This window comes from Pristis pectinata, chromosome 18, assembly GCF_009764475.1.
Source record: "Pristis pectinata isolate sPriPec2 chromosome 18, sPriPec2.1.pri, whole genome shotgun sequence".
Lineage (NCBI taxonomy): Eukaryota > Metazoa > Chordata > Chondrichthyes > Rhinopristiformes > Pristidae > Pristis > Pristis pectinata.
Genome location: NC_067422.1, coordinates 14,993,579 through 15,016,376, shown reverse-complemented (window position 1 = coordinate 15,016,376; position 22,798 = coordinate 14,993,579). Strand labels below are relative to the sequence as shown.

At 43.1% G+C, this 22,798-nt stretch overlaps 1 protein-coding gene across 4 annotated transcripts in view; it reads right to left on the bottom strand.

Annotated features, from left to right (window-relative positions):
- Positions 1–3,338: 3,338 nt before the first annotated feature.
- The window catches only part of wipi1 (WD repeat domain, phosphoinositide interacting 1), an 82,574-nt gene continuing 63,114 nt past the window's right edge, over positions 3,339–22,798 (bottom strand). For 3 of the 4 annotated variants that reach the window (XM_052033258.1, XM_052033260.1, XM_052033261.1), the window contains 3 exons: positions 16,912–17,033; positions 14,615–14,715; positions 3,339–3,959 (listed from right to left, as the gene is read on the bottom strand). In XM_052033258.1, the coding sequence (XP_051889218.1) occupies positions 3,912–3,959; positions 14,615–14,715; positions 16,912–17,033 (271 nt within the window). In that variant the 3' untranslated portion in view covers positions 3,339–3,911. Of the gene's footprint in view, positions 3,960–14,562; positions 14,716–16,911; positions 17,034–22,798 lie in introns of all 4 variants that reach the window. The other variant, XM_052033259.1, reaches the window with a different exon arrangement.

Genomic DNA, 22,798 nt, shown 5'->3' with positions numbered 1-22,798 from the left:
AATTGAGTCCCACAGGCAGCAATGTGTCAGAGGAGGTGCTGTTGCTCAGGTTCGTGTTTTGTTGGAACAGGCAGAAAGCAGAGTGGGAGTGGAATGGAAAGTCAAAGTGACAAGAAACTGGAAGCTCAGTGTTGCACTTGCAGATTCGAGCAGATGTACTTGCAAAGCTGTCATTCAATCTGTGTTTGGGTTCTATACTGTAGAGGAGGACAAATCAGGAGTGTCCATCAAAGTTGCAAGTGAATTGCTGCTTCACCTGGAATGACTGTTTTGGTCCCTGACTGGTGCGAAGGAACAAGATGAAAGAGGTGTTGCCTCTTGTGTGGTTGCATGGGAAAGTGTCTTGAGAGAGGGATTGGTGAAGATGGAAGAGCAGACCAGTGAGTCACAAAGGAAACAGTCCCTTTGGAATGCCGAAAGAGGGAAAGATGTGCATGGTTGTGGAATTTTGTTGTAGAAAAAGAAATCACAAAGACTGATCTATTAAACATGAAGGCTGGCGGCGTGGAAGGCGAGAACTGGGGAACCTTACCCATTTTCTGGCTGGGAGAGGGGATAAGAGTAAAGGTGCAGGAAATAAATGAGACACAGTCAAGGGCTGTGTCCACTACGGTGTATAGGGAAGCCACGGTTAAGGAAAAAGGAATATATCTTAGCGACACCTTTATGGAAAGTCTCATCATTAGAACAGATACAGAGTCAGAGGAACTGCAAAAATGAATGGAATCCTTACAGGAAGTAGGATAGGAAAAAGTACAGTTGTGATAGCTGAGGGATTGTAATGGATGTCAGTTACTAATCTATCCCCTGAGATGGAGGCAGAGAAATCCAAAAAATGAAGAAAGAGATGGATCTTTTAAAACTGAGAGCAGGACAAAAATTTAGTGTGAACTAATGAACTTTTCAAGTTCTGTTTACATGAAACAGGAAGCTCTCTCTCTCAGCCTTGAATACACCTCATGACTCAGCATCGACATCTCTCTGAGATAAGGAATTATATTGCACATTGTTATAAAACCAGTAATGAAAACATAACTTTAACTGCATAAGCAATAATGAAAAATTATATGTGCATTGACCAAGTTATAAGTAATCTGAAGAGATGTTTGTTAAAACTTTAGCAAAAATCTTCACAAGTTTATTGCACTTCCTCGCAGAACTGTTTTAATGCATGCTCCAATAGCTGTTTACATTCATCACAGATGACTGGAATAAAAAAAAGATTACAAGCTTTTATAAGTGTTTAAAGGGAAATGTTTAACACTGCATGCTTACAAATGGGAATGATTTTTAATCAAATGGAATAAAACACAATATCACAGTTATTGATCCCCATGCCAGCTTTTTGCACATTAAACATACCTTTACAAGGTGATCAGCCTAAAATAGAATATTTTACACAAACAAACCATGAGCCAAAAGCAGAATTTTAGTATACATGACACAATTAGAAACACTACAAGACTTAAATACTTCATGTGACAGTTGTGTACCTTCACATCTACTGTTCCAGTTCTGTCAATTATATGCATGCACTTGAATTTCCTACAGTACTAGAGGCAAATTGTTTTTCTGCAAAATATTTATAAAATGTAATTAACCTTATATGAGAAGTACAATGCCATCAATCAGTATGTTTTATGTTGATTCAGGTAAGACAACTGACCTTCACTTGCAGATTCCTTGCCACAACAGAGCAATCCTTTGCCACTCAGTGTGAAACCATACCTAGAACAATGGTGTGGTGAAATATTGAGAAGGGAATGGAGCAAACAGAGTTAGATGAGGAAGAATTAGAGAAGGTTCAAATAGAGTTCTTGGTGAAATCGTGCCAATCATGATAATGAATTGCCTTCTAGTCGCAATCCTCATTACAGCTTCTGATATTTTCCCAGCATGAGATGTACACCTAGTGATGTTAATCGTCATGCAACCTCTTCCAACGTAAATGGGAGCTCACACCAAAAAAGGTGCAATCAAATTTCAAGGCAATCAAAGGTGGTAGAAACAGAGTCAATCAAGGCTTTCAAAGGTGAAATGGATTAGTACTCGATGTAAAATAATTTATAGAACCCCATGGAAAGAGCATGGGAATGGAACTCAGAGGATGAACTGAAAAAATTCCATGCTTCTAGTCTAAAAATATTGGTATGAACTGGTTAAACTGAATGGTCTGTTTTTTGCTTCATTGGATTTTAAGGTGTACAGGTGTCACGTGAAAAGTTTATTTCTTTAAGTGTTGCTAATTGAGTTGTGTATACTGAAATTCTGCTATTGGCTCATAGTCTTCATTGGAGAAAGATGACCTTGTGCTTTAAAGGACATGTGTCGCTAGAGTACCTGGGAAAGTAAATTGCAAGAAACAGCATGACTGATTTGAGCTGTGTTAATAACCATCTCTGAATAGACATACTTCCATTATTTTGCTGACGAATGAATTACTGATTGGGCAGTAATTAGCCAGATTGGATTTGTCCTGCTTGTTGTGAGCAGGACATACCCAGGCAATTTATCACATTGTCAGGTGGGTGCCAATGACTGTAGTGAAGCAGCTTGACCAGACATGGGGCTGGTTCTGGAGCACAGGTCTTCAGTAGCACAGCCAGGATATTCTCCAGTCCTGTAGTGTTTGCTCTACCCGGTGCTCCTAGCTGTTTCTTGAAATCAGCTGAAGAAATCACATTGGCTGAAGACTGGCTTTTGTGATAGTGGAAACCTCAAGATAAATTAACTAATGTATCCTCTTGCGGGCCAACATTCCCAGCATTAAGTCTCTAATTATACCGAGTTAGCTCCAATGGGCAAAGCATGTTTTTCACATGCCTGGCCCTAGACTTTCAAAACAGTCACTCCATCCTGAGCTTTGTCATGGCAAGAAAGGACAAGACAGGCAGATCAAATGAATCAAGGATGTTTCCAAAGCCTCATTGAAAATGTGTAACATCTCCACCAATGTGGGAATTCCTGGACGTGACCTTTCAAAATAAAGGAGGAACATTTGGGAAGCTCAAGTCCACACATCGGGAGCTCACAGAAGATGAGTGGAAATGGCAGAAGCAAGGCTTCATCTCCCAAACTACCCAGCCACCTGCCCCAATAACCACCTCCTGCCCAACCCGAGGCAGAATAATGCCCAAGTACCATCAAAGAATTCCATAAGATCAATCTCATGTAGTTTGTGTTACACAGATGCAAGGCTTCATTTGCTTGGTGTTGTAGAATAAACCAGGTTTAAAATATAAAGCAAAATATTGTAAAAAATATCTGCAATGTCTGAAATGTAAACTCACCCTAGAGAATAATAGTACATTAACTTGATGAAGTAATTAGAGACAATGGATATTGCAACACTTTATTACTACTACTACTGCTACTACAACATTATTTGGTGAACATTACAATTTTGTGCAAATTCATTCGACATGTTAAAATACTTTGACCACCACTCTGGGCAGCTTGCTTGGCTGAGAGGAGACATCGCCTGAGTTGACTAACTGCTATATTTATATATGTTTAGGATATATACAGAATAAAATACATGCTGGATGAGATTTTCAAAAGTAAATGCTGTGTTATAAAACTTTTAAAAATAATAACTTTAAATACCTATACTAAAAGAAAAGTAATTATTCTTTTCATTGTGGCAATGCTAATCTTGATTAGTTCAGCAATGTGTTCTTCCTTGTGACACACCCATTCTGGCTCCTCTACAATAACTAAAGCTGGTGATAGACACAGGGTTAACTCATTGGAGTTTTGTTCTGCTCTTTTTTCCCCCCAAACAAAACATGAAATGCAGAATATTAGTATTACTCCAATCCATGCATACCAATTTCAGGCTCTTCATTCTTCAAATCGTGCTGTTTATAATCTCTATCTTCACTCATGATATTAATCGTGTTTTTTCAGTCTCACAACTTCTTCGTCTTTTCACTCTGGGTTCCTCGGCATGAATAAATCTACCAAAACCAAAACAAATCCTTAATTTCTATTAGGGTATAGGAGTGTGTGTTATGAACAAGCTGTTGCACATGCACAGTGGAAAGCTATGGCAGGTGCTGGGCTTTGGCTCTTGCTAATTATTAGTGGACACTATTGTTATCATTAATAATTATTAACACCCAAAGACCAAGTTATAAGTAAATCAAAATGTGAGAACTCATTACTGGTGAAATTCTCTTTGGTTCCATTTTTAATATACTGGTTAACAAATTTCTACAGAACAGTTTTGTTAAATGTTGAACAGAAGTTTAATGCCAACATGCTAATCAATAAAATAAAAATGTTACTCAGCAGAATTTAAAACTTCCATTATTTGTGCCTTTATTAAGTGTTGCACAACTCCCAATTACACAATAAATATCTATGCAATTCCTTGGACTGCAATTAAAAAGGATATACGGTGGAGAAACAGCCCATGGAAGACCGAGGTATTCCATACCAGGAACCTTGGAGTTCATGTCCAAGGATCCTTGAAGGCAGCAGCATAGGTAGATTAGGTGGTTGAGAAGGTTACAGCCTACTTGCCTACATTAGCCTTCCAGCTTTAACTCACAGCAAAATTTTTAGTGATTTGTGTACTTGTAGACAAAGCACAAAGGGTGGTTCTGAAGTCAAACATACAAGTGGAGCAGTACTCTTACTGAAAGTGGCTGGCACTCTCACTCCACGTACATTGTGTGTTACCTTATCGCAGATTGTAATCTACATATGATGTTTATTTTGTAATTCTTTAAAGGAATCAACAATCGTTTCAAAATCCACAATTATTATTAAATATTACTCTCATCCTGGAAAAATATTAAAATACATTTTGCATAAATTGTTATTTTTTTAACCAAACATCAAAAACCAACCCTCTGCACCTTTCCCAATGTGCTAAGTTTAATTACTGAAGCACTCCTGCTCTTGCACATACAGTAAATATTGTGGGCAAAACAGAGGCTGGGTATCAGAAGGCAAATAACTCATTTCCCAATTCCCCAAAGCATTTCCATAATTTACAAGGCTCAAATCAAGAGCAAGATGGAACCTTCTCCAACTGCTTGGATAAATTGGTTAACTGGCAGCTGTAAATTGCCTCTAGTCTGTAGATGAAAGATAGAATCTGGAGGGACGGTGGGAATGTTGGGAGAATAAAATGCGTTTGATGTAGATGGGTGCTTTTTGGATAGTGTGGACAGTGGACTGAAGGGTTTGGTTTCATGCTGTAAGACTCTGTATCTCTAGCAACTCTCTAGAAACTCAAGACCATTCAGGATAAAGTATCCTGCTGGACTGGTACCACCTTAAGCATTCATTCCCCTCCAAAACTGCACATGATAGCTGCAACGTATGTTATCTACAAAATGCACCAGTAACTTGCTAAGGCTTCCAAATATGTGACCTTTAACAAGGAGGACAAGGGTTGGTGCATGGGATTACCATTTCTTGCAAATTCTCTTTCAAGTCACACATCATCTTGACTGGGAAATATATCACTATTCCTTGTCTAATTTAAATCCTGTTAAGTCCCTACTTGACATCTCTGTGGGAGTATCTTCATCATGTGGACTGCAGTGGTTCAAGAATGTGGGTCACCTCTATCTCTCAAGGACAATTAGAAATGAACAAATGCTGGCCTCTGAACATCTTCACTGGAAACAAAGTTCCTCATCCTTTGCATAGGAATATTGACAATTATGATTCATGACAGCTGTTCAATAGTTATCATAAACAATCTCTTATTAATTAGTCTGCAACAGACCCCGACAAATGGAGTAAATGCCTGCAATAGAACAATACTTATTTCTACAGTCCTATCATACCCCTTTCAGGAGCTTTTGGAAGACTCTGCAACCCTTTCATAGAATCATAGAAAGTACGGTACAATACAGGCCCTTCAGCCCAAAATGTTGTGCCGAACTTTAAACCTCGCCTAAGACTATCTAACCCCTTCCCCCACATATCCCTCTATTTTAAATTCCTCCATATGCTTATCTAGCAATCTCTTGAATTTGACCAATGTACCTGCCTCCACCACCACCCCAGGCAGCGCATTCCATGCACCAACCACTCTCTGGGTGAAAAACCTCCCTCTGACGTCTCCCTTGAACTTCCCACCCATTACCTTAAAGCCATGCCCTCTTGTATTGAGCATTGGTGCCCTGGGAAAGAGGCGCTGGCTGTCCACTCTATCTATTCCTCTTCATATTTTGTACACCTCTATCATGTCTCCCCTCATCCTCCTTCTCTCCAATGAGAACAGCCCTAGCTCCCTTAGTCTCCTCATAATCCATACTCTCCAATCCAGGCAGCATCCTGGTAAATCTCCTCTGCACCCTTTCCAATGCTTCCACATCCTTCCTATAATGAGGCGACCAGAACTGGACACAGTGCTCTAAGTGTGGCCTAACCAGAGTTTTGTAAAGCTGCATCATTACTTCGCAGCTCTTAAACTCGATTCCACGACTTATGAATGCTAACATCCCATAAGCTTTCTTAACTACCCTATCTACCTGTGTGGCAACTTTCAGGGATCTGTGGATATGGACCCACAGATCCATCTGCTCCTCCACACTACCCAGAATCCTGCCATTAACTTTGTACTCAGCCTTGGAGTTTGTCCTTCCAAAATGTACAATGTCACACTTCTCTGGATTGAACTCCATCTGCCACTTCTCTGCCCAGCTCTGCATCCTATCAATGTCCCTCTGCAATCTTCAACAGTCCTCCACACTATCCACAACACCACCAACCTTTGCGTTGTCTGCAAACTTGCCAACCCACCCTTCTACCCCCTCATCCAAGTCATTAATAAAAATCTCAAAAAGTAGAGGTCCCAGAACCGATCCTTGTGGGACACCGCTAGTCACAGCCCTCCAATCTGAATGCACTCCCTCCACCACAACCCTCTGCTTTCTACAGGCAAGCCAATTCTGAATCCACAATGCCAAGCCTCCCTGGATCCCATGCCCTCTGACCTTCTGAAGAAGCGTACCACATGGAATCTTGTCAAATGCCAGACTAAAACCCATGTAGACCACATCTACTGCACTACCCTCATCAATCCTCCTGGTCACCTCCTGAAAGAACCCTATCAGGCTTGTGAGACATGATCTGCCCTTCATAAATCCATGCTGGCTGTCCCTGATCAGACCATGATTCTCTAAATGCCCATAGATCCTATCTCTAAGAATCTTTTCCAACAGCTTGCCCACCACAGACGTAAGGCTCACTGGTCTATAATTCCCTGGACTATCCCTACTTCCTTTTTTGAATAAGGGGACAACATTTGCCACCCTCCAATCCTCCGGTACCATTCCCGTGGACAATGAGGACTCAAAGATCCTAGCCAACGGTTTAGCAATCTCCTCCCTCGCCTCGCAGAGCAGCCTGGGGAATATTCCATCAGGCCCCGAGGACTTATCTGTCCTAATATTTTCTAACATGGTAATTTAATGTGGTAATGTTGCAATGTATGAAATGCAGCGCGTAAGGTGCATACAGCAAGCTCCCACTGATAACAATGCAATAAAAGCAAAATAATCCATTCCAACAATGTACTGTGAGGGACAGACTGGTAGAAGTTCCTCAGCCCCATCCAAAAACATTGCCATGGGACTTCTCAGAGCCAACCAAGATGGTAGATGGGTCCTCAAGAAGGTGACATATCTGACAGAGAAGCACTCCTCCAGTAGTACACTCCAGAGCAGGTCATCTTGGGTTAAATGGCCCGTTTGTGTGCTGTACATTCACGGAGCCACAGGATGAGCATGAAGGCAGTGCGAAATGGGAATTTACTAATTGAGCAGCCATAAGCTTTAAACTGAACTCATGGCTGCACAATGCAAAGGCAGCGAAGGACATGAGCAGCGAACGGAAAGAGCACAAACTCCTTGCCAAAACACTGCCTTTGTAGCAGCAAGTCTGGGCATTGCCAGTGTTCTTGTTGGTGGCTCAAGGACATTTCAATATGCAATAGACGTTGCTTAATGAAATGCATTCCAGATATTTTCAAACCAGTCGTGCTATCTACACGACCACTGGAATGATTCCCTAAAGGTACATTGCATTACAACTTGGAATAGCGACAGACATTTTACTCCCACTCTGCTGAGCTGCTGACATCAGCTGTGCTATTGAGGACAAGTACTAAGCAAAGGACAGAGAAACGAAGAGCAAGGAGTCAGAGAGCTATTCTCATAGCAGTTGGTTCTTGCACAACACAAACCTGGGAACAAGTGACCACCTCTGCTCTAAGCTATACAGTGTAAATGGCCTATGTAATGGGAGAAATATTGTTGGCTGCTGAAAATCATATTATGACTGCTCTTTCATGGGTAAAAGAAACATTTTACCTTCATCAAACCAATGTCATCACACATAATGTGAACTAAGTTTACCCCTCGATTAACAAATAGCAATGATGTGAACACAAGCAAAATACTGAGAGCTAGAAATCATAAATAAACGCAGGAAATTCTGGAATTGTCTGCAGATCAGGCAATTTCTGTGGAGAGAGGAGAGCTAATGTTCCAGTTGATAACATCAAAGTTCCACATTCTGCAACATTAACTTTTTTCATACAGTGACAGCACAAAAACAACATTATGGCTGCAGCTGTATAAAGGAACCTTAGTCCAATCAATCCATCAATGTATCACCAGTGCAGTTTAAAATCCACCATGTTATCTTTTGTTTCTGCCTGTGGTAAACCAGACACAAGGCCTGCATTTCTAATATGAAGCATGTGCCACAAAAATCTTCATAAATGATTGATAGGGGATTGAGCAAATTACTCTTGAATAATGAACATATTAATTGGGCCTTGGCTACCTTATAAACTGAGTTACTCATGTCTAAGTTTTCATCCATAGGGAGTCTCTACTGCCTAATTAAATTGGATCCAATTTAAGTTTATTATATTTTTGTATGAAGGAACTTTATATATTTTTTCTATAATTTTATAACTTTATATAAACCCTGTGTATGTATGACCCTATGACAACAATAACCTTGAACATGATGATTGAAGAAATGGATTTTTAGGAGGCATCTTAAGTAGGAATAGATAGACTTCTGAAGAGATTCACAGTTCAGGAACATGACAACTGTAGGATTTAAAAACTATAGAACATTTATTACACAGAGGGCCTACTGTGATGGCCCTGGAAGGGCTTCACAGCTTTACTACACATTCCAGCCCTGCAGCTCATGGCTCCAAGCACATTTCCAATTCACTTTTAAATGTGATGAAGATGCCTGCCACTACTTCCCTTTCAGACAGCAAGTTCTATACTGCTTTATGGGTGAAAACATCTTTCCTAATTTTCCCTTGAATTATCTAAAATCTACAACCCTCTCCCTCACCCCAGTTTTTGACCCTTCTGTTAAGGGAAATAGCTCATAAATCAGATAATCATAGAGAAAGGCCCTTCAGCATAGTTAGTCCACACCGACCCAATTATACTAATCCTACACTAATACAATTTTATTCTTCCCACATTTCATCAACTTCCCCCAAACACCTCCACCCCCCCACCCAATTCCACTCACCAACGCACACGGGACAACTTACAGTGGCCATTTAACATATCGGCCTTATGTCTTTGGGATGGGAAGGAAAATGGAACACCGAGAGGAAACCCACACAGTCACAGGGAGAATGTTCAAAATCCTTCCGGCAACACAGGAGGGTGGGTTTGAACCCAAGTCACTGGAAACTGTGACAAAGGAGTTCTAGCAGCTGTACCCCTTCTTATTTACTGTTTCTGAAGCAGATTGTTGAGGTGGGGCACAGAGGAAGTTGCAGAGACAGGTAGGTTATAAGAAGATTTACAGATGAGCAGAAGTATTTTGACAGAAACTTTGTATGCATTGAGACCATGGAATTTATATTTTAGGAAGAAGTCAGTGTTACACCCTTGTGCATTTCTTTGTTATTTGAAAAATAAAGAATACTTTGCGAATGAAGCATGATATTGGCTAGATAAATCCAAACATTTTTTTTTATTAATTGAGGTTAGAAGAATTCTCCACAAGGAAATGATTCCTGAAGGGTTTGCTCCACTTTCTCTTCTCAAGCACTGATCATACATCACTGAGCTTCCATAATGATCATAAAGATATTCTTTGATACATTTGTGACGAATATCCAAAAGCTTCAATAATAGCTGTTGCCATTTCTTCAAGCCTCTGCTCAGCCAATAGCATTTGGCTGTGTGTCATATAGCAGCAATTACCCCTTCACTCCTCTAAATAGTTTATGTTGTATTTTAAATATCTTACATCTGCAGTGCTCTGCAAATACTTCACAACAGTGAAGAAACCAAGGATATGACACTGGTGAATGCAACTTACTGAACATCAAAGTTATCAATAAAAAGTTTATTACATGGAACATTAAAATATTTGTTTACTACAATGAAGGTACAAATAGCAGGGATTCAAATTAAAGGTTAAGAAGTCAGTAAAAAGAGAAGCCAGCAAGAGTTTTTTCACTCAAAGGGTTATAAAACTATAGAAGCGGAAGAGAATGGTTTATCAAAAGGTCTTCTTTTCCCTATTAATCCCAATATTCCTGTTACGATACAGCTCTTCCCCTCTGTCACTCTATTCCATAAAAAACGTCACTACAAATAGATGCTAAGTGATTTTGACAATTTGTATGGTGTCATATTACAAACCACAAAGAGGATCGTGTTCAAAGGGATCCCAGCTAAATCAATATTTGCATGCAGCTGGACAAAGTTGAAATGATTCAGTATTAATTTAAGGATATTATTAGATTAATAGGGCGAAACGGGAAGCAGTGTGTTTCATCCATTGACTCCAAATGTAAGCATAAATAGTCTAATACTCACAAAACATCATACACTCAAACCTGCTATTGGATCATCTACCTGTCACTCCACAAGCTAAATGGAAGGTTCCACCCCCACACATCCACTGCACCCATTTACAGTTAGATCTCTATACTGCATCACAGAGGCAATCCAGAATACAGTGACCGATATTCTAAACAAGGCTGAGCAGTCCTTGGAGACTTAGATTGAAATAAAGAAAAACTGCCTTAAGAAAAGCTGAAACAAGTCAACCTTACTGTTGGCAAAAGAAAAGCAGAAAAACATTTCTAATCTGTAGTTACCTTGGGGCCACTGAGTACAATGGGACCATCCTCACTCTGAAACCTGGCAGTGCGCCAGCCACAGCAACCAAGAGACCGCAAATCTGACTTTGTCAGCTGCTGATTCTTGTCTATGGCTGTGGGCATCAAAACATAGACTGCTTTCACAAAGCTATTAAAAAGTGCTGATATTCACCTATAAATTGATGGCATAGGCAGAATAGCCAGTAAAGGAAGATCATTAAACATTAAAGAAAAGTTTTAGCTTATTTCCTGACTACATCGCTATCAATCAGAGACTGTTCTGTGCTTTTATTACTTTCTCTGAAAAGCCTTTGTGCAATAGAATTAATGGTCAACGAGCTATCGAAACACAAAAGTGCATGTGACGCAGATAAAAGCTCAAAACCTCTTCAAGAAATTATGAGATAGAAGAACGAAAAATGTAGAACACAAGCAGCATGCAATTTAATTACTTGATTGAGAAAATAGATACCACAAGGTCCAGCATTAAGTGATCACTGGCATATTTGCCACATGAGCACACTTTTACACTGCTACGGATAAATGGCAAAACAATGTCATTGTAACTGAAAACTGCCTCTGTAAATATAAGAGGCCCCATAGGAGCATGGAAAGTCTTTAGCAGAAGTCTTTAACAAATTTTCTAGGTTGAAGTCCCATCTTTAAATGTGGGGCCTATGTTCTTTGTCTAATTTTGGAAATTAAAATCTAATTCAGGGAGGAAAATCTTGTCAATTATTTTTGAACCCAAAAATTACATGTACTGCATGAATAATCTGGGACTGGGGTTTTCGTCAGTACTGCAACACGGTTGGACAGCAGAAACATGACACTTTTAGTGCCGCTGGTCACATCACACCTCCAGAGAAGGTAAAGTGCAATGAAAACCCAAGGGGGAAAGTCATCAGTTTTAACAGCCAATTACAGAACAGCCATGAGCAGGGCACATCAGCTAGGAGAATGACGTGCCTAGAAATTGGTTGGTACCTGTAAAGACATGAAAACCGGGTAGTTTGCAACCAAGATTTTCATCATAGCTGTACCTCACTGTATTTGTGCACATGACAATAAATTTGACTTGTTTGTGACGGGTCAACAAACCACTTGTTCAAGAGCCCGTCACTGGAAAATTCCAGTAGTGGGCAAGGTGCAGAAAGGTGCGCTCTCCTGAACAGGCCTTGAGCTCTCCTGAACAGGCCTTGCGCTCTCCTGAACAGGCCTTGCGCTCTCAAGGTCTTTCCTTTCCTTGCTCCACTGGGAAAGTTGTGAAGAAAGGTAAGAGGGTTGGCTGTTGAGGGGTTGGTTGAATTAGAAGTCAATATGTAGGGTAACTAGTCAAGGCATGGCCTGACGGTCAGGGGGTAGTATCCGTGATGGTCGGCTGGGGAGGACTGATAGTCAGGGTATCAGTGAGTGACTAGAGGCTAGTACGAAGGACTGGTATCTGGCTGAGGAGTCTGAGTTGACAGTTGGAGGCATTGGGGCAGTTGGTCAGTCATCAGAGATTCTGGTCAGCAGTTAGGAGGAGTTTGTTAGTTGGATGGCTGGTTGGAGGTGTTTGTGTTGGAGGTTGAGGGAGGGGGTCACTGGTTGGGTGGTCAGTTGGGTGTTGAATCGCCTCAGCAGATCGGTGGATGGGGGGGGTAAGTGGTAATGGAGGTGTTGTGAACTTGGGGAAGGGTGGGGTGGGTGTCACACTGAAGCAAGGGTAGAGTCGAGAGATTTAATGGATAAATAGGTAAGGACCTTCTTAAAGGTGATGCAATTGAGGCGAGCCCCCACCATCTGCCTTGACCCACCATTTAAGCTGTGAACCCCCTTCTGAATGAACAGGCCTTTGTTACTGTGGGCTGTGCGTAAGTGAATGAAGATTACAATGTGGTGTCCATGCCTGCAATGCATGGAGCACTTGGATTGAAAATTCAGTACTTTAAGCACTTTTCATGAAGTCCCCACTTTTCAATTACATTCTTACCTCTAATGTTTTAACCTATTTCCTAGCAGGATCATGTCGATAAAACTATCAATTTTCAAATTTCTTTCATTATATAACCTGAGTTTATGCCCGAAATGCTTACAAGCAAGTGTTCCTCCTTCATTAAAATACCCTAGTGATTACTGAAAGAGCTGCCTGAATATTTGGAGATATGATGAACAGTTTTACACAAAGCTACTACAACAAGTCTTGGGCCATTTGAATTACCCTTTTCCTTCTAATATTTAAAACAGTTTAAGAAGGTATATGGTGCATTGTCCTTCATCAATCGTGGAATTGAACTTAGGAGCCGAGAGATAACGTTGCAGCTATAGAGGACCCTGGTCAGACCCCCCTTGGAGTACTGTGCTCAGTTCTGGTTGCCTCACTACAGGAAGGATGTGGAAGCCATAGAAAGGGTGCAGAGGAGATTTACAAGGATGCTGCCTGGATTGGGGAGCATGTCTTATGAAAACAGTTTGAGGAAACTCAGCCTTTTCTCCTTGGAGCAACGGTGGTTGAGGGAGGACCTGATAAAGGTGTATAAGATGATGAGAGGCATTGATCGTGTGGATAGTCAGAGGCTTTTTCCCAGGGCTGAAATTGTTGCCACAAGAGGACATAGGTTTAAGGTGCTGGACAGTAGGTATAGAGGAAATGTCAGGGGTAAGTTTTTTACTCAGAGAGTGGTGAGTGCGTGGAATGGGCTGCCGGCAACGGTGGTGGAGGCGGATACAATAGGGTCTCTTAAGAGACTTTTGGATAGGTACATGGAGCTGAGAAAAATAGAGGGCTATGGGTAAGCCTAGTAATTCCTAAGGTAGGGACACGTTTGGCACAGCTTTGTGGGCCAAAGGGCCTGAATTGTGCTGTAGGTTTTCTATGTTTCTAATTGTCTAGTTGACCTTTAGAAAATATTTATCTTTCCCTCTTCTTACTAAATATGCTGGGTGTATTGCAGGTGTGAGATGAGGTGTAGTGCTGGTGATGACTATTGGCTGATCTGCCGTGCACAGATGCTGCAAACTGAAATCCAATCACAAGAATTCCAACATGTCCATAGACTCCTACTTTGGTGATTTTGGCAAAAACATTCACTATTCTGTGCACATCCTGCATTGCTTGGAAACATACTGCAAATCCAAAGACTAATGGTACTTCTCAGTACTGAGATTTCATCCCTCTGACTGTGAGGTGCACCAGCAGTTTACAGGGATAATGTTTTGTCTTCTTTATCCCACACTATGATTATGCTACATACTAAAAAAAATATTAATGAGGAAAGCATATCAATTTAAGCAAGAAACTACTTGAAACTTGTGTCACTTTGGATCCCATGTCACAGAAATTTTGCATTCCTTAAAGTGTTAATCCTAAAGACAGGTCAGTTTCACTGTCGGATCAAGGTGTGTTTGCTACTGGAGTACTCTCTTCTCAGTTTCAGATTAACACTTGCCCTGGTGAGTGACAAAGCGTTGGCTCAGGCTTTAGTTATTCTGTATGCTCACAGGAGGGAACTCAGTCTCATCATCCAGATGCAACGGTCCAGCAGCAAACTCATGCTCAGGAATGATCTCGCCGCGCGTAGCACCACCTTCTTCAGAGTATCCTGGAGGAAAGGATATCGGTGTGGGTCAGGTGACATGTACATTCATTTAAATCAACACAATCCAACTCCCCATGACATAAAGCTGAAGAACAATGTGTAGATTAACACAAACATTTTCTTTTTATTGAGACTACATGTTTCTTGATTCCTAATTTCAATGACCATTCATCAGTAATAGGAAAAGTTAGAAAGTAAACATGTTTTAAGTTGCTGGGAAGGATGGAGAGAACAAGAGACACTAAATGTCACAAGTGGTTGTCACAATGGTTGCGAGGGTGGTGAAGCCTTGTTAACTGCAGCCTGTCACGTGGAGGTGGGAACAGAAGATAAATAAGAAAAGAGAGGGCAAAGGAAACTACTTGCAGAACCATGATACAAAACAGTTCAATACAGCAGGTTTTGAAAATCTGACATAAAAGAGAATTCTGGAAATATTAGGGCAGCACCTGTGGTAACAGAAAAATAAGAGTTAATATTACAGCTTGATGACATTTCAGCATAACTGACGAGTTTTGATGCAAACTCAAAATGCTGATTAACTGAAATCATTGAATTCAATGTTGAATCCTGAAGGCTGTAACATGCTGAGTCAGAAGTTGCTGTTCTCTGAGGTTACACTTTGCTTCACTGCAACAGTATAAGGGGTCAAAAAGACAGAGTGGGCAAAGTGGGAGTGGGATGGAGATTTTAAGTGACAGGGTAACCCGATGAACTGAATGGAGATGTCCTGCAAAGTGATCACCTGATTTATGTTTGATTTCTCCAATGTGGAGGAATCCACATCGTGCACACCAAATGCAGTCACTGCATTGGAAGTGCAAGTCAGTAGCTGCTTCACCTGGAAGGAATTAATGAGTCCCTGGGCGGAAAGTGATAAAAAGGCCACGTGTTGTATCTCACGAGGTTCCACGGAAAGGTGCCATGAGCAGCGGATGGATGTTAGTGGGGATAGAAGAGTGAACAAAGATGCCACAGAATGAACAGTCCCTTTGGAACAATGAAATGGGAGGTGAGGATGTGTCTGTGGTGGCATGAAGTTGAAGATGGCAGAAATTATGGAGGATAATCCATGAAACGTAAAGGCTGTTGGGATGGAAGTGAGGACAGGGGGAACCCGTTCCTTACGCTGGGTGGACAGATAGGGGAGAGAGCAGAAGTGGGGGGAGCAGATGTGGATGAGACACTTGTCAACTATGGTGGAAAGGAAATGACAGTTAAGGAAAAAGGAAGACATCTTTAAGGAAAAAGGAGGTACCTCCATTCAAACTGAAAAGTGACACCAGGCTCCCAGTGGCCTGTTACTTTAATTCTCCATCCCACTCCCATTCTGACCTCTCCATCTTTGAGCTCTTACACTGTTGACTTGCACAGGCTCAAGGAATATCATCTCATCTCTTGACACATTACAGCCCTCAGAACTCAAAATTAATTCATCAATTTCAGGTATTCAACCTTTTGAGTTTGAATCTGAAGCACCAATTCCGATGAAAGATCTCCAACCTGTAACATTAAGCCTGTTCTACTCTCTTCACAGATGTTACCTGAGCTGTTGAATGTTTCCAATATTTTATTTCAGATTTCCAACAACTGCAGCATTTTATATTTCACAATTCCAGCACTTTCTTCTCTCTCTTCCCTGCCCTTATCTCCTTCTATTTCCCCTTCCTCTAGATAGATTGAGCTGGGATTAACAAGCCTTCACCGCCCGCTCTCAGCTGCTACCACCAACATTTGGTGTCGCTCAGTCTCACCTGGACTCTGCCCAATTATTGGCAGTTCTCTCCATTCTCTGCAATTTAAAACTTGTTTGACTTTTCCAATTCAGATGAAAGGTCACTGACCTGAAGCGTTAACTCTCTTTCTCCACAGATGCTGCTTGGCCTAATGAGCATTTCCAGCATGTTCTGTTTTTAGTTCAGATGTCCAGCATCTGCAGGGTATTTTTTTCCCTTTAGCCATGACTATGTTGTTCACCACATAGCATTTGGAATTCTCTTGTGTGATGTAAAGTCCAGACAATTCTCTGTCCACTGCATTGTGCAGCTGTAGAGATCTCTGAGTACCACTGTGCAGCCTAAACAGCTCCCGTTATACAGCTCAAAGAACTCCCTGTCTACTTTTCTACTTGGCACATAGGGCATTATAATCTGGTCACTCACTAAGCAGCAATACAAATGGGTAAAATTAAGTTGATACCTGATGCTGTTGATGCTGAAGGCACTGAGCTGGTTTTGGCAACAGTTGCTGCATATGTTGGAGAGGTGGAAGGTGCCGGGTCAGATTTATCAGTGCTACAGCTGTCATCTTCATTGTGTAGCCTAAACCAGAACAAAAAGGCACCAGTACAAAAAAATGTTGACATATTAAGCATCCTCACAGTAAATGTTATATTTTTATAGTGCTGATGTATGTTAGTGCTGCATGGGAAACAGATTTCTGGAACTGATCTAGAAAGGACCGCACTCAACTACCAACAATCTCTATCAATCAGGGTTCTAACTTAACATCCGCATGCCCTTGAACATTCCATGCCCCAGTTCCAAGACCCCCATGTGTATGTCTCAGCTTGAAGGGATCACCAGTTATTCGGCTTCTGAGATGAAGAAGCATAACCAGCAGCAGCAGAACCACAAACCCACTCAGACATGAGGGCTGAAGCTATTGCTAACGACTGGAGAAAAGTGCTGGCCATTACTGGAATATTCACCACTGATTCCATAGCCTCTGGCAGCACACAAACCATTGAAAGTGACAATATTCTCATAACCATTCCTCTTTCTTACCTTCCACTTTCCCCTCATCCAATAATCTCTTCCCATCTGTAAGCTGCCAATGGTGTAAGCATCCACCTCACTTGACCCTCCCTCAACATGACGTTAATTTGTGTCCTTCCTCTCTCAGAAAATTAAGAACTCCTATCAACCAGATGGCAGCAACTAAGCAGCAAGGCAGCAATGGAGGAGGCACTGTGTCATTTGGTGTGGGACGTGCTGCCACCAGGTCAGTTCTTGCAGTGAAACACTGCAACTGGGTTTAAAGTCCGAGTCGAACATAGGGGATTAGCAGTCAATCTGGCAGAACAGATGTCAATTCAGCCACATGGGAGGATTGGGTTCTCAACCTGACAACTCTGTGTACTTCTGGTGTCCAAGAGCATCCTGTAACAGCCTTGCCGGAGAGGATTTATAAATTGCTGTTGGTTTCCTGCAGTGAGCGTTCTTACTAACTCACTTACTACAACACAGGAAAGATGTGGGTAAACTGGAAAGAGTGCAGAAAAGATTTATGAGGATGTTGCCGGGACTAGAGGGCCTGAATTATAGGGAGAGGTTGGCCAGGCTGGGTCTTTATTTCTTGGAATGTAGGAGAATGAAGGGTGACCTTACAGAAGTGTTTAAAATTATGAGAGGCATAGATAAGGTGGACAAGTAACAGTCTTTTCCCCAGGGTGCATAGATTTAGGGTGAGAGGGGAAAGATTTAAAAGGGACCTGAGGGGCAACTTTTTTTTATGCAGAGGGTGGTGAGTATATGGAATGAACTGCCAGAGGAAGTGGTTGAGGCAGGTATAATAGTATAATTTAAGAAGCACTTGGATAGGTACATGGAGGGGAGGGGCTGAATGCAGGAAATTGGGACTAGCTAGGTGGACAACGTGGTCGGCATGGACTCGTTGGGCCGAAGGGCCTGTATTCATGCTGTATTATTCTATGACTATTACAGAACAAGTATAAATATGGCAAATATTTATCAGGAACAATTATTTTCATAATTTACTGGATAGTTTTCAGTAGTCTTATGTGACGAACTAAGCAAAAGAGCCTAATGTACTGCAAATTTACCCTGCCCGTCAACTTTAAGGGAGATTGTGTTCTACTTAATTCAGCCCATCAGGTTCATATTGGCTTCCTAAAGAATAATCCCTATTCCCCTTACTTCCCCTTCGCTCTGCAACATATTTCCCTCACCATACTCATCAACCTACCAGCAATTAAAGTAGTCAATTAACCTACCAGCACACCCTGCGATGTGGGAGGAAACGGGAGCACTCAGCGGAAACCAATGCTGTCACAGGGATACTGTGCAAACACCACGGCATCCAAGGTCAGAATCAAACCCAGATCCCTGGAGCCGAGGCAGCAGCACCAACTGCTGCACCATTGTGCCTCTGAGTCAGAGGTGAGCCACCTGAGCCCCACAACAAATAGCTCAAGTTTTGCTTTAACCCCATTCATTGGGGTTTTCATGTTAACAAATAATCAACAATACTGGCTTATGGCTGTATTCCAATCCTAAGCAAGGAGGGTTGGGTCCTAGACTTGTTCCAGAAACCCAGGGTTAGTCATGAACTGGCTTGGAATATCATCTGAGGACCAGTGGGATACTTGTTGCTACAAGGTAAAGGTTAGATGGCAAATGGACTCTTTAGACTTGGTTGCAGCCTAACTAGGAAAAGTAACTCCAAGAGATAGATTTGAATAAGGATATGCGCCAGGGTAGAATACAACAGGGACATCTGCCACCTGTTGTACTTAAAAGGTACTGATTAGAGATTGATTGGGAAACAGTCATTTTGTGCATTAAGCTCTACTGCAGTGAAAAACTGAGCAAAGACATTATGTTTCCGTTCGTGTGGTATTTGACTATAACTATAAGCACCGTTCTAACAATATCACAAGTAAACAATATGCCTGTCCCAATAGTCAGTCATTATTTTGAAAGTGGCAGCTTAGAGAAATTAGAATGCGTACTTAGAGATGTCTCCCTTGGTAGTATTTATAATTAGATGCAATTAAATAGAACACAATCTCCCTTAAGGTTGACAGACAGTGCAAGTGTGCAGTACATATTAGGCTCTTTTGCTTGGTTCTTCACATTAGATCAGTGAAAAATATCCAGTAAATTATGAAAACTTAGAAGTTCCCAATAAATATTTGCTATATTTTATACCTGTTCTTCCTCCATTTGAGTGATGTGGCAACTTTGATTATACTATTTCATATTTCCATAACAGAGAAGTTTGTGATGGCTCTCAGAGCAAACTCATCAATCCCATTCCCCACATTTATTTCTCTTTAACCTACTCTCTCTCACTACGAACTCTAACTTTATTTGCGAGTACCCATCTACATCAAGGGTATCTAACTTTATTCAAGTACTGACCTACATCAGGGGTAAGTCACAGTAGCCGATTAATCTACTAACCACAAGATTCATGTCAAGCAATTGTAACTTATCTTGAAGAGTATTCCTCCTGTACAGTCCCTACTTTCGATGCTCAGCTGGACACAACTGGGACTGGGTTTGTACATGGTGGGTGGGGAAGGAGAAAACTCCTGTGCAGGGTAATCCCTTTAAGACTTAAAAATTATTGTGATGTCATTAAGGAGGGAGATTTTTATCTAGGATACGAGGAACCATGTAAAGTCCAATTCTTCCATCAAGGCAACAGTCCAATTCACAATCAACAAAACAATGACTACAAATTAACTGGAGCCAAATTAGGGAGATGGGGAAAAGAGCAAGGTGTACACATGCAAATTATATTTTCTTGTGCAATTTGCAACTCCTGCAAAGAACGGGCAGTACTAATTAATTGCGAGGAAGAAAGTTGATATTGTAGCGGTTGCTACCGCGGAATAAAACAAGACTCTACTCGGAGGATTGCCAAACAGAACTGGTTTATTTTCCCGCCTTGCGCGGGCCCTTTAAGGGAGAATGTTCCCGCCCAAAACAACCGGCAATGACGTAAGTCCTACGTCATCAGGACTTTCCCGCGCGCGGGTTCTCCCCGTCGCTCGGAAAGACGAGGCCCGCCGCCATCTTGGGCCTCGTCACTCCGACGCCGCGCGACCCAACTGCCGAGCCGGTTCACCCGACTAGACGGTGAGTCGCCACACAACCCCCCCCAGAACCGGCGATACAGTCCCCAAGGTCCGTGGGCTGTGCCAGCTGCCGCTTGGGGGGGCGGCCTCTGCGTCGCGGCGTGGCAACCTCGACAGGCTGTTGCAGATCCAAATGGGCCGGTTTGAGGCGGTCCGCCGTGAAAACCTGTTCCCTGCCTCCAATGTCCAAAATAAAAGTGGATCCATTATTCCGTATGACTCGGAACGGTCCCTCATATGGTCGTTGCAATGGCGCCTGAGGTGTGCCCCTGAGAACGAAAACAAACTTACAGTCCCGTAGTTCCTTGGGCTGGCAGGATGGGGCTTGACCGTGCCGTGAGGTGGGAATCGGGGCCAAGGCGCCAAGCTTCTCGCGCAGTCTTTGTAGGACTGCTGGGGGTTGTTCCCCTTGGTCCCGAAGGGCAGGTATGAAATCCCCGGGGACAACTAGTGGCGCCCCGTATACAAGCTCAGCTGACGAAGTGCGGAGATCTTCTTTGGGGGCAGTGCGTATGCCGAGCAGGACCCAAGGCAGCTCGTCAACCCAGTTAGGACCCTTCAGGCGAGCCATCAAGGCCGATTTCAGATGGTGGTGAAAACGTTCCACCAACCCGTTTGATTGAGGATGGTAGGCCGTGGTGGTGTGCAGCTGCGTCCCGAGCAGGTTCGCTAATGCAGCCCAGAGACTGGAAGTGAATTGAGTGCCTCTGTCTGAAGTGATGTGGGCCGGAACGCCAAAACGTGAGACCCAAGTTGTGAGCAGCGCCTGGGCACAGGAATCAGTTGTGATGTCAGTCAGGGGGGTTGCCTCAGGCCACCTCGTGAACCGGTCCATGATGGTAAGGAGGTACCGGGCTCCTCTTGAAACTGGCAGAGGGCCCACGAGGTCGACGTGTATATGGTCGAACCTCCTACGGGTAGGCTCGAACTGCTGTGGTGGGACCTTGGTGTGTCGCTGGATTTTTGACGTCTGGCAGTGCGGACAAGTCCTGGCCCATTCACTGACCTGTTTGCGCAGGCCATGCCAGACAAACTTGCTGGCGACCAGTCGGACAGTAGATCTGATGGACGGGTGCGCCAACCCATGTACCGAGTCAAAAATGTGTCTCCGCCAGGCTGCAGGGACTATAGGGCGGGGCTGACCAGTCGCAACGTCGCAAAGTAGGGTCCGCTGACCTGGACCAACCAAGAAATCTCGGAGCTGCAGACCCGAGACTGCGGTTCTGTAGCTGGGCAGTTCGTCGTCGGCTTGCTGTGCGTCAGCTAGGGCCGTGTAGTCGACACCCAAGGATAGGTTGTGGATGGTTGGTCTGGAAAGTGCATCAGCAACGACATTATCCTTTCTGGAGACATGTTGAATATCAGTTGTGAACTCGGAAATGTAGGATAAATGTCTCTGCTGACGAGCTGACCAGGGATCGGAGACTTTGGAGAAGGCAAAGGACAGAGGCTTATGATCGGTGAAAGCGGTGAAAGGCCTGCCTTCTAGAAAGTATCGGAAATGCCGGACCGCCAGATACAGCGCTAGAAGTTCCCGATCAAAAGCGCTGTACTTCAGTTCGGGTGGTCTAAGGTGCTTGCTGAAAAATGCTAAGGGTTGCCAGCGGCCTTCGAGTAGCTGTTCCAGTACCCCACCTACCGCGGTGTTGGACGCGTCTACCGTGAGGGCAGTCGGGAAGTCAGTCCTGGGGTGTACCAGCATCGTGGCATCTGCCAGGGCGTCTTTGGCCTTAACGAAAGCAGCCGCAGCCTCGTCAGTCCAGGTGGTGTCCTTGCCCTTACCAGCCAGCAGTGAGAACAGAGGGCGCATGATACGGGCTGCTGCAGGGATGAAACGATGGTAAAAGTTGACCATCCCAAGGAATTCCTGTAGGCCTTTGACTGTGTCGGGGCGGGCAAAATGGCGGATAGCATCCACCTTGGCGGGTAGGGGTGTTGCCCCGTCGCTGGTGATTTTGTGGCCAAGGAAATCAATAGAGTCAAGTCCGAATTGGCACTTGGACGGGTTGATCGTGAGGCCGAAATCGCGGAGGCGGGAATACAGCTGGCGGAGGTGGGAAAGGTGTTCCTGGCGGTTACGGCTGGCGATCAGTATGTCGTCCAAGTAAATGAACACGAAGTCCAGGTCTCGGCCTACCGCGTCCATCAGCCGCTGGAAGGTCTGCGCGGCGTTCTTAAGGCCGAACGGCATCCGAAGGA